Genomic DNA, 12,459 nt, shown 5'->3' on the forward strand with positions numbered 1-12,459 from the left:
CGAATGGGGGAGAGATCCAGAATATTCCTACTAAATAGAAGTGAGATCCCGAGTATTCCTATGGAATAGAAGTGAGATCACGAGTATTCGGAATGAAAGAAAATGAGATTCCATTCCTACTGAATGGAATTGAAACTGAGAATATTCCAACCGAATGGAAGTGAAATTCAAAGTATTCATACCGAATGGAAGTGAGGTACTGAATATTCCAACCAAATGGAAGTGACCCCAAGTATTCCTACCGAATGGTAGCGAGATCCAGAAAATTCTTATCGAATGGATGTTAGATCCTGAATATTCCTAATGAATGGAAGTGAGATCCAGAAGATTCCCATTGAATGGAAGTGAGATCCCAAGCATTCCTACTGAAGGGACATCCCAAATATTCTTACTTGAACATTCCTAGTTAATGGAAATGAGATCCTGCGCATTCCTTGTGGATAATAGGTAGATCCTGAGCATTCCTAGTGAATGGTAGTGATATCCTTAGCATTTTCTAGTGAATGATACTGAGATCTTGAGCATTCCTAGTTAATGGAAATGAGACCCTGAGCATTCCTTGTGAATAATAGGGAGATCCTTAGCAATCATATTGTATAAAAGTGAGATCCTGAGCATTCATAGTGAATGGAAGTGAGATTCTGAGCATTCCTTTTGAATGATAGTGAGAACCTGATCATTCCTAGTGAATGGTAGTGAGATCCTGAGCATTCCTAGTGAATGGTAATGGGATCCTGAGCATTCCTAGTGAATGGTAGTGGGATCCTGAGCATTCCTTGTGAATGGATGTCAAATCCCAAGATTTTCTAGTTAATGGAAGTGAGAGCTTGGGCATCCCTAGTAAATTGTAGTGAGATCCTGAACATTCCTAGTGAATGGTAGTGAGATCCTGAGTGTTCCTTGTGAATGGAAGTGAGATCTAGAGCATTCCTAGTGAATGGAAGTCAGTTCCTGAGTATTCCTAGTGAATGGTAGTAAGATACTGAACATTCCTAGTGAATAATAGCGAGATCCTGAGTCCTCCTAGTGAACAATAGTGAGATCCTGGGCTATCCTAGTGAATGATAGCAAAATCCATTTGAATGGTAGTTTCTATTGAATGGTAGTGATATCTCGGAAATTCCTAGTAATCTTGAACATTCCTAGTGAATGGAAGTGAGATCCTGAGCACTCCTTGTGGATAATAGGTAGATCCTGAACATTCCTAGTGAATGGTAGTAAGATCCTGAGAATTCCTAGGGAATGGAAGTCAGTTTCTGAGCATCCATTTAATGGTATTGAGATCTTCAGCATTGCTAGTGAATGGAAGAGATCCCGAGCATTCCTAGTGAATGGTAATGAGAACCAGCGCATTCCTAGTGAATGGTAGTGAGAACCTGAGCATTCCTAGTGAATGGTAATGAGAACCAGAGCATTCCTAGTGAATGGTAATGAGAACCAGAGCATTCCTATTGAAAGGTAATGAATACCTGAGCATTCCTAGTGAATGGTAATGAGAACCAGAACATTCCTAGTGAATGGTAATGAGAACCTGAGCATTCCAAGTGAATGGTAATGGGATCCTGAGCATTCTTAGTGAATAGAAGTGAGATCCTGAGCATTCCTAGTGAATAGAAGTGAGATCCTGAGCATTCCTAGAGAATAGAAGTGAGATCCTGAGCATTCCTAGTGAATAGAAGTGAGATCCTGAGCATTCGTTGTGAATGGTAGTGAGATCCTGAGCATTCCTAGTGAATAGAAGTGAGATCCTGAGCATTCCTAGTGAATAGAAGTGAGATCCTGAGCATTCGTTGTGAATGGTAGTGAGATCCTGAGCATTCCTAGGGAATGGTAGTGATATCCTGCGCATTCCTAGTGAATGGTAGTGATATCCTGCACATTCCTAGTGAATGGTAGTGATATCCTGCGCATTCCTAGTGAATGATAATGAGATCCCGAGCATTCCTAGTGAATGGTAATGAGATCCTGAGCATTCCTACTTAGTGGTAATGAGATCCCAAGCATTCCTAGTGAATAGTAATGAGATCCTGAGCATTCCTACTTAGTGGTAATGAGATCCCGAGCATTCCTAGTGAATAGTAGTGAGATCCTGAGCATTCCTAGGGAATGGTAGTGATATCCTGCGCATTCCTAGTGAATGGTAGTGATATCCTGCACATTCCTAGTGAATGGTAGTGATATCCTGCGCATTCCTAGTGAATGATAATGAGATCCCGAGCATTCCTAGTGAATGGTAATGAGATCCTGAGCATTCCTACTTAGTGGTAATGAGATCCCAAGCATTCCTAGTGAATAGTAGTGAGATCCTGAGCATTCCTAGTGAATAGTAGTGAGATCCTGAGCATTCCTAGGGAATGGTAGTAATATCCCGCGCATTCCTAGTGAATGGTAGTGATATCCTGCGCATTCCTAGTGAATGGTAGTGATATCCTGCGCATTCCTAGTGAATGATAGTGAGATCCTGAGCATTCCTAGTGAATGGTAGTGATATCCTGAGCATTACTGGTGAATGGTAGTGAGATCCTGAGCATTCCTAGTGAATGGTAGTGATATCCTTCGCATTCCTAGGGAATGGTAATGGGATCCTGAGCATTCTTAGAGAATAGAAGTGAGATCCTGAGCATTCCTAGTGAATGGTAGTGAGATCCTGAGCATTCCTAGTGAATAGAAGTAAGATCCTGAGCATTCCTAGTGAATGGTAGTGAGATCCTGAGCATTCCTAGTGAATGGTAGTGATATCCTGAGCATTCCTAGTGAATGGTAGTGAGATCCTGAGCATTCCTAGAGAATAGAAGTGAGATCCTGAGCATTCCTAGTGAATGGTAGTGATATCCTGCGCATTCCTAGTGAATGGCAGTGATATCCTGAGCATCCCTAGTGAATGGTAGTGAGATCCTGAGCATTCCTAGTGAATGGTAGTGATATCCTGCGCATTCCTAGTGAATGGCAGTGATATCCCGAGCATTCCTAGTGAATGGTAGTGATACCCTGAGCATTTCAAGTGAATGGTAATGGATTCCTGAGCATTTTTAGTGAATAGAAGTGAGATCCTGAGCATTCCTAGTGAATGGTAGTGAGATCCTGAGCATTCCTAGTGAATGGTAGTGATATCCTGAGCATTCCTAGTGAATGGTAGTGAGATCCTGAGCATTCCTAGTGAATGGTAGTGATATCCTTCGCATTCCTAGGGAATGGTAGTGATATCCTGCGCATTCCTAGGGAATGGTAGTGATATCCTGCACATTCCTAGTGAATGGTAGTGAGATCCTGAGCATTCCTAGTGAATGGTAGTGATATCCTGAGCACTCCTAGTGAATGGTAGTGATATCCTGAGCATTCCTAGTGAATGGTAGTGATATCCTGCGCATTCCTAGGGAATGGTAGTGATATCCTGAGCATTCCTAGTGAATGGTAGTGATATCCTGCGCATTCCTAGTGAATGGTAGTGAGATCCTGAGTATTTCTAGGGAATGGTAGTGATATCCTGCGCATTCCTAGTGAATGGTAGTGATATCCTGAGCATCCCTAGTGGATGGTAGTGATATCCTGTGCATTCCTAGGGAATGGTAGTGATATCCTGCGCATTCCTAGTGAATGGTAGTGAGATCCTGAGCATTCCTAGTGAATGGTAGTGATATCCTGAGCATTCCTAGTGAATGGTAGTGATATCCTGCGCATTCCTAGTGAATGGTAGTGATATCCTGAGCATCCCTAGTGGATGGTAGTGATATCCTGTGCATTCCTAGGGAATGGTAGTGATATCCTGCGCATTCCTAGTGAATGGTAGTGAGATCCTGAGTATTTCTAGGGAATGGTAGTGATATCCTGCGCATTCCTAGTGAATGGTAGTGATATCCTGAGCATCCCTAGTGGATGGTAGTGATATCCTGTGCATTCCTAGGGAATGGTAGTGATATCCTGCACATTCCTAGTGAATGGTAGTGAGATCCTGAGCATTCCTAGTGAATGGTAGTGATATCCTGAGCATTCCTAGTGAATGGTAGTGATATCCTGCGCATTCCTAGTGAATGGTAGTGATATCCTGCGCATTCCTAGTGAATGGTAGTGATATCCTGAGCATCCCTAGTGGATGGTAGTGATATCCTGTGCATTCCTAGTGAATTGTAGTGAGATCCTGAGCATTCCTAGTGAATGGTAGTGATATCCTGAGCATTCCTAGTGAATGGTAGTGATATCCTGAGCATTCCTAGTGAATGGTAGTGAGATCCTGAGCATTCCTAGTGAATGGTAGTGATATCCTGAGCATTCCTAGTGAATGGTAGTGATATCCTGCGCATTCCTAGGGAATGGTAGTGAGATTCTGAGCATTCCTAGTGAATGGTAGTGATATCCTGAGCATTCCTAGTGAATGGTAGTGATATCCTGAGCATTCCTAGTGAATGGTAGTGATATCCTGAGCATTCCTAGTGAATGGTAGTGATATCCTGTGCATTCCTAGTGAATGGTAGTGATATCCTGAGCATTCCTAGTGAATGGTAGTGATATCCTGAGCATCCCTAGTGGATGGTAGTGATATCCTGTGCATTCCTAGTAAATTGTAGTGAGATCCTGAGCATTCCTAGTGAATGGTAGTGATATCCTGAGCATTCCTAGTGAATGGTAGTGAGATCCTGAGCATTCCTAGTGAATGGTAGTGATATCCTGAGCATTCCTAGTGAATGGTAGTGATATCCTGCGCATTCCTAGGGAATGGTAGTGAGATTCTGAGCATTCCTAGTGAATGGTAGTGATATCCTGCGCATTCCTAGTGAATGGTAGTGATATCCTGAGCATTCCTAGGGAATGGTAGTGATATCCTGAGCATTCCTAGTGAATGGTAGTGATATCCTGCGCTTTCCTAGTGAATGGTAGTGAGATCCTGAGTATTTCTAGGGAATGGTAGTGATATCCTGCGCATTCCTAGTGAATGGTAGTGATATCCTGAGCATCCCTAGTGGATGGTAGTGATATCCTGTGCATTCCTAGTAAATTGTAGTGAGATCCTGAGCATTCCTAGTGAATGGTAGTGATATCCTGAGCATTCCTAGGGAATGGTAATGATATCCTGCGCATTCCTAGGGAATGGTAGTGATATCCTGAGCATTCCTAGTGAATGGTAGTGAGATCCTGAGCATTCCTAGTGAATGGTAGTGATATCCTGAGCATTCCTAGTGAATGGTAGTGATATCCTGAGCATTCCTAGTGAATGGTAGTGAGATCCTGAGCATTCCTAGTGAATGGTAGTGATATCCTGAGCATTCCTAGGGAATGGTAATGATATCCTGCGCATTCCTAGTGAATGGTAGTGATATCCTGAGCATTCCTAGTGAATGGTAGTGAGATCCTGAGCATTCATAGTGAATGGTAGTGAGATCCTGAGCATTCCTAGTGAATGGTAGTGATATCCTGAGCATTCCTAGTGAAGGGAGTTGATCCTCAAAATTTTCTGGGGCAATGGTAATGAGATCCTGAATCCGGACCCAAAAGGCAGAAAACCCCCTAAAAGAACCCCGGACCGAAAAGGAGAAAACCCTACCAAAGAATCCGGACCGAAAAGGAGACAAAGCCTTTTAAAGAACCTCACACCGAAAAGGAGACAAAGCCCCTAAAAGAATCCGGACCGGGGAAAAAGGAGACGGCCCTAAAAGAATCCGGACCGAAAAAGGAGACAAACCCCTAAAAGAACTCACACCAAAAAAAGGAGAAAACCCTAAAAGAATCACACCCAAAAGGCGACAAAGGCCCTACAAAAAATAGGACCGAAAAAGGAGACAAAGCCCCTAAAAGAATCCGGACCCAAAAAGGCAGACAGCCCTAAAAGAATACGGACCAAAAAGGAAACAAAGGTACAAAGCACCCGGAGGAAAAGGAGACAAACCCTAAAAGAATGGACCCAAAAAGGCAGAAAAGCCCCTAAAAACATAGGACCGCAAAAGGGGAGACGGCCCTAAAAGAACTCCGGACCGAAAAGGCAGACAAAGCCCCTAAAAAGCCCAACCGAAAAGGGCAAAAAGGGCCCAAAAGACAAAGGAAAAAGGAAAAAAGGGGTACAAAAAGGAAAAAAAAAAAAAAAAAAAAAAAAAAAAAAAAAAAAAAAAAAAAAAAAAAAAAAAAAAAAAAAAAAAAAAAAAAAAAAAAAAAAAAAAAAAAAAAAAAAAAAAAAAAAAAAAAAAAAAAAAAAAAAAAAAAAAAAAAAAAAAAAAAAAAAAAAAAAAAAAAAAAAAAAAAAAAAAAAAAAAAAAAAAAAAAAAAAAAAAAAAAAAAAAAAAAAAAAAAAAAAAAAAAAAAAAAAAAAAAAAAAAAAAAAAAAAAAAAAAAAAAAAAAAAAAAAAAAAAAAAAAAAAAAAAAAAAAAAAAAAAAAAAAAAAAAAAAAAAAAAAAAAAAAAAAAAAAAAAAAAAAAAAAAAAAAAAAAAACCCCCCCCCCCCCCCCCCCCCCCCCCCCCCCCCCCCCCCCCCCCCCCCCCCCCCCCCCCCCCCCCCCCCCACCCCACACCCCCCCCCCCCCCCCCCCCCCCCCGCCACACCCCTCCCCCCCGCGGCCCCCGACCCCCGGCCAACCCCCCCCCCCCCCCCCCCCCCCTCCCCCCCCCCCCCCCCCCCCCCCCCCCCCCCCCCCCCCCCCCCCCCCCCCCCCCCCCCCCCCCCCCCCCCTCCCCCCTAAAAAGGGAACCCGGAGAAAAGGCAGAAAAGGCCCTAAAAGAATCCGGACCCAAAAAGGCAGAAAAAGGCCCTAAAAGAATCCGGACCCAAAAAGGAGAAAAGCCCTCAAAGAATAGGACCGCAAAAAGGAGAAAAGGCCCTAAAAGAATCCGGACCGAAAAAGGAGACAAAGCCCTAAAAGAATCCGGACCGCAAAAAGGAACGGCCCTACAAAGAATCCGGACCAAAAAAGGAGAAAACCCTCAAAGAATAGGACCGCAAAAGGAGACAAACCCTAAAAGAACTCACACCCAAAAGGAACAAAACCCTAAAAGAATCAGGACCGCAAAAAGGAGACAAAGCCCTCAAACATAGGACCCAAAAAGGAAAAAAGGGGCCCTACAAAGACATCCGGACCCAAAAAGGCAGAAAAGCCCTAAAAAAAATCCGGACCGAAAAGGGACAAAGCCCCTAAAAGACCTAGGCCGAAAAAGGAGACAAACCTAAAGGGAAACTCAGGACCGCAAGGAACAAAGCCTAAAAGCATGGAAAAAAAGGGAGACAAAGCCCCTAAAAGAATCCGGACCGAAAAGGAGAAAAGCCCCACGTCAGGGAAAAAAAAAAGGCCCTGAACTCACGGACCGAAAAGCAAAAAAGGCCCTAAAAGACATAGGAAAAAGGAACAAAGGTACAAAAATCACGGAGAAAAAAGAGACAAAGGTACAAAAATCACGGAGCAAAAAGGGAAACAAAGTACAAAAAAATCACGGACCCAAAAAGGAGAAAATACAAAGAATACAACCCAAAAAAAACAAAGTACAAAGAACTGGACGAAAAAGGAAGAAAAAGGCCCTAAAAGACACTCACACCCGAAAAGGAACAAAGGGCCCTAAAAAGAATAGGGAGAAAAACAACAAACCCTACAAAAACTCAACCGAAAAAAAAAAAAAGCCCTACAAAGACACTCACGACCGCAAAAGGCAGACAAAGCCCTAAAAGACACTACGGACCGCAAAAGGCAGGCCCACAAAGACATCACGGACCGCAAAAAGGCAGACAAACCCCCCTACAAAGACACTCAGGGACCGCAAAAAAGGCAGACAAAGCCCTAAAAGACACTCCGGCCCGCAAAAGGCAGACAAAGGCCCTAAAAAGACATCACGGACCGAAAAAAGGAGACAAAGCCTCGACACCAGGGCCCAAAAAGGGAAAAAGGCCCTACAAAGACACTCACGGCCCGCAAAAAGGCAGACAAAGCCCTCAAAGACACTCCGGCCCGCAAAGGCAAAAAAGCCCTCAAAGACACTCACGGCCCGCAAAAGGCAGAAAAAGGGCCCACAAAGACACTCACGGCCCGCAAAAGGCGACAAAGCCCCTACAAAGACACCAGGCCCCAAAAAGGCAGAAAAAGGGCCCTACAAAACATCACGGACCGAAAAAAGGCAGACGGCCCCTACAAAGACACTCACGGCCCCAAAAAGGCAGAAAAAGGGCCCAAAAGAACCCGGACCGCAAAAGGCAGACAAAGCCCAAAAGACACTCAGGACCGCAAAAGGCAGAAAAAGGGCCCTAAAAAGAACTCACGGACCGCAAAAAGGGACAAACCCCCTAAAAAGACCTACGGACCGCAAAAAGGCAGACAAACCCCCCAAAAAGACACTCACGGACCGCAAAAGGCAGAAAAAGGCCCTACAAAGACACTCACGGACCGCAAAAGGCAGACAAAGCCCCCTACAAAGACACTACGGACCGAAAAAAGGCGACAAAGCCCAAAAAGACCTCACGGACCGAAAAAGGCAGACAAAGGCCCTACAAAGACACCACGGACCGAAAAAGGCAGACAAAGGCCCTACAAAGACACTCAGGGCCCCAAAAGGAAAAAAGCCCCTACAAAGACACTCCGGCCCGCAAAAGGCAGAAAAAGCCCCTACAAAAACCACGGACCCAAAAGGCAGAAAAAGGCCCTACAAAGCCCTCCGGACCGAAAAAAGCAGAAAAAAGCCCTACAAAGACACCACGGACCGCAAAAGGCAAAAAGGGCCCAAAAAGACACTCCGGACCGCAAAAGGCAGACCCCCTAAAAAGACACTCACGGACCGCAAAAGGCAGACAAAGGCCCCACAAAGACACTCCGGACCGCAAAAAGGCAGACAAAGCCCCAAAAGACACTCAGGGCCCGCAAAAGGCAGAAAAAGCCCAAAAAGACACCCCGGCCCGCAAAAAGGCAGACAAACCCCCTACAAAGACACCCCCGGGCCCGCAAAAGGCGAAAAAGGGCCCTACAAAGACACTCCGGACCGAAAAAAGGCAGACAAAGCCCTACAAAGACATCAGGACCCAAAAGGCAGAAAAAGGGCCCTACAAAGACACTCACGGACCGCAAAAGGCAGAAAAGCCACAAAGACACTCCGGACCGCAAAAGGCAGAAAACCCCCTAAAAAGACACTCACGGACCGAAAAAAGGGCAGACAAACCCCCTACAAAGACACCACGGACCGCAAAAGGCAGACAAAGCCCAAAAGACACCAAAACCGAAAAAGGCAAAAACCCCCTACAAAGACACTCAGGGCCCGCAAAAGGCAGACAAAGCCCTACAAAGACACCCGGGCCCCAAAAGGCAGACAAAGGCCCTACAAAGACACTCACGGACCCAAAAGGCAGACAAAGGCCCTACAAAGACACCCGGACCGAAAAAAGGAACAAAGCCCTACAAAGACACTCACGGACCGCAAAAGGCAGACAAAGCCCCTAAAAAGACACCCCGGCCCCAAAAAAAGGGCAGACAAAGCCCCTAAAAAGACACTCACACCCAAAAAGGCAGAAAAAGGCCCTACAAAGACACTCCGGACCGCAAAAAGGCAAAAAGCCCCTACAAAGACACTCACGGCCCCAAAAGGCGACAAAGCCCTACAAAGACACCAGGGACCGCAAAAAGGAAAAAAGGGCCCCACAAAGACACTCACGGACCGCAAAAGGGCAGAAAAAGGGCCCTACAAAGACACCCGGACCCAAAAAGGCAGACAAACCCCCTAAAAACACTCACGGACCGAAAAAAGGCAGACAAACCCCCTACAAAGACACCAGGGCCCCAAAAAGGCAGACAAAGCCCCACAAAGACACTCACGGACCGAAAAAAGGCAGAAAAAGGGCCCTACAAAGACACTCACGGACCGAAAAAAGGCAGACAAAGCCCCTACAAAGACACCACGGACCGCAAAAAGGCAGAAAAAGGGCCCTACAAAGACACTCACGGACCGCAAAAGGCAGAAAAAGCCCCTACAAAGACACTCACGGCCCCAAAAGGCAGACAAAGCCCCTAAAAACCTCACGGACCGAAAAAAAGGCAGACAAAGGGCCCCTACAAAACACTCACGGCCCGCAAAAGGCAGACAAAGGCCCTACAAAGACACTCACGGCCCGCAAAAAGGCGACAAAGCCCCTACAAAGACCCACGGACCGCAAAAGGCAGACAAAGCCCTAAAAAGACACTACGGACCCAAAAGGCAAAAAAGCCCACAAAGACACTCACGGACCGCAAAAGGCAGAAAAAGGGCCCTACAAAGACACCACGGACCGAAAAAAGGCGACAACCCCCTAAAAAGACACTCACGGACCGCAAAAGGCAGAAAAGCCCTACAAAGACACTCACGGACCGCAAAAGGAGACAAAGCCCTAAAAGACACCACGGACCGAAAAAAGGCAGAAAAAGCCCTAAAAAGACACTCACGGACCGCAAAGGCAGACAAAGCCCTCAAAGACACTCACGGCCCGCAAAAGGCAGACAAAGGCCCCTACAAAGCACTCAGGACCGCAAAAGGCAGACAAAGGCCCACAAAGACCCCCCGGACCGCAAAAAGGCAGAAAAAGGCCCTAAAAAGACACTACGGACCGAAAAAGGGAGAAAAAGGGCCCACAAAGACACTCAGGACCGCAAAAACAGACAAAGCCCTAAAAGACACTCACGGACCGCAAAAGGCAGACAAAGGCCCTACAAAGACACTCACGGACCGAAAAAAGGCGAAAAAGCCCCCTACAAAGACACCCCGGGACCGCAAAAGGGCAGACAAAGCCCACCCTCCGGCCCGGGGCGAAAAGGCCCTACAAAGACATTTGGACCGCAAAAGGCAGACAAAGCCCTACAAAGACACTCCCGGACCGCAAAAGGCAGACAAAGGCCCTACAAAGACACTCACGGACCGAAAAAAGGCAGACAAACCCCACAAAGACACTCCGGACCGAAAAAGGGCAGACAAAGGCCCTACAAAACACTCACGGACCGCAAAAAGAAAAAGGGCCCCTACAAAGACACTCCGGACCGCAAAAAGGCAGAAAAAGGGGCCCTACAAAGACACTCACGGACCGCAAAGGCAGACAAAGCCCCTACAAAGACACTCCCGCCCCAAAAAAGGCAGACAAAGGCCCTACAAAGACACCCGGGACCGAAAAAAAGGCAGACAAAGGCCCTACAAAGACACTCCGGACCGCAAAAAGGCAGACAAAGCCCAAAAAGACACCACGGCCCGAAAAAAGGCAGACAAAGCCCTACAAAGACACTCCGGACCGAAAAAGGGAACAAAGCCCCTACAAAGACACTCCGGACCGAAAAAAGGCAGACAAAGGCCCTACAAAGACACCCGGCCCCAAAAAAAAGGCAGACAAAGGCCCTACAAAGACACTCACGGACCGAAAAAGGAGACAAAGGCCCTAAAAAGACACCCCCGGACCGAAAAAGGCAGACAAAGGGCCCCGGCCCCAAAAAAGGCAGACAAGGCCCCTACAAAGACACTCACGGCCCGCAAAAAGGCAGACAAAGCCCCTAAAAAAGACACTCCGGACCGCAAAAGGCAGACAAAGCCCCAAAAAAAACACTCACGGACCGCAAAAAAGGCAGACAAAGGCCCTACAAAGACACCCCGGACCGCAAAAAGGCAGACAAAGGCCCTACAAAGACACTCCGGACCGAAAAAAGGCAGAAAAAAGGCCCTACAAAGACACTCACGGACATGGTTCCTCTCTTTAAGTAATAAATCATTAGAAATTACATTATTCCCCAATCTCATAAAAAAAAAGTCTAAAATTATTTATAATGGTTTATAAACCATCCCAAAAACCTAAATTTTGGTTAGTGACATCCTGACTTTCCCTAGTGAATGGTGGGCATTCTTTATTGGGGAATTTTTTTGGGGTACAGAGATCCTGAGCATTTCTAGTGAAAGGAAGTGAGATTCTGAGCATTTCTAGTGAATGGGAGTTAACATTCCTATAGAAGGGAATGAGATCGGAGTATTCCTAGTGTTTGGGTTTTTGAAATTTGAGTATTCCTATTGAATGGTAATGAATCCGAGCTTTCCCTAGTAATGGTGGTGAGATCCTAAATTTTCCCTACTTAATGGTAATGAGATCCTGATCTTTCCTACTTAATGGTAATAAATCCTGATCATTCCTACTTAATGGTAATGAGACCCTGACATTCCTAGTGAATGGTAATGAGATCCGAGCATTCCTATTTATGGTAATGAGATCCGAGCATTCCCTAGTGAACGGTAGTGAGACCCAAAAACTTTTAGTGAATGGTAATGATCCCTAGCATTCCAGATATCAGCTTGGAAAAAGGGTGATCTGAACCTTGACTTTTCAGCGTTTTTTGCTCAGACTTTTTCCCGGGAAAACAAACAGGCACAAGGAGATCCTACATAATTGACATCATTATTATAATAATGAATTTAATGTAAGAAGAATCTACAGCAGTAGTAATTATGAGTGCAATTCCAAGACGACGACGATGATAATGAGGATGATTCGACTGATGATAGTAATA

General features: G+C 45.4%; 1 protein-coding gene across 1 annotated transcript; it reads left to right on the top strand.

Annotated features, from left to right (window-relative positions):
- Nucleotides 1–4,090: 4,090 nt before the first annotated feature.
- On the top strand, nucleotides 4,091–11,349 carry LOC138860859 (micronuclear linker histone polyprotein-like). The gene is made up of 4 exons (XM_070119297.1): nucleotides 4,091–4,155; nucleotides 7,694–9,628; nucleotides 9,985–11,049; nucleotides 11,133–11,349. The coding sequence occupies exons 1-4, from the start codon at nucleotides 4,091–4,093 to the stop codon at nucleotides 11,347–11,349; spliced, it is 3,282 nt and encodes a 1,093-aa protein (XP_069975398.1).
- The last annotated feature ends 1,110 nt before the right edge of the window (nucleotides 11,350–12,459 follow it).

This window comes from Penaeus vannamei, unplaced genomic scaffold (assembly GCF_042767895.1).
Source record: "Penaeus vannamei isolate JL-2024 unplaced genomic scaffold, ASM4276789v1 unanchor23, whole genome shotgun sequence".
NCBI lineage: Eukaryota > Metazoa > Arthropoda > Malacostraca > Decapoda > Penaeidae > Penaeus > Penaeus vannamei.

What these genes read in the sequence shown, in the direction of transcription:
- LOC138860859 (XM_070119297.1), top strand. Translation starts at nt 4,091, where the DNA reads ATGGTAGTGATATCCTGTGCATTCCTAGTGAATTGTAGTGAGATCCTG. An exon ending in CGCAAAAGGGCAGAAAAAGG is followed by an intron (nt 9,629 to 9,984) that starts GCCCTACAAAGA and finishes ACCGAAAAAAAG; the next exon opens with GCAGACAAAGGGCCCCTACA. An exon ending in ACACTCCCGCCCCAAAAAAG is followed by an intron (nt 11,050 to 11,132) that starts GCAGACAAAGGC and finishes GACCGCAAAAAG; the next exon opens with GCAGACAAAGCCCAAAAAGA.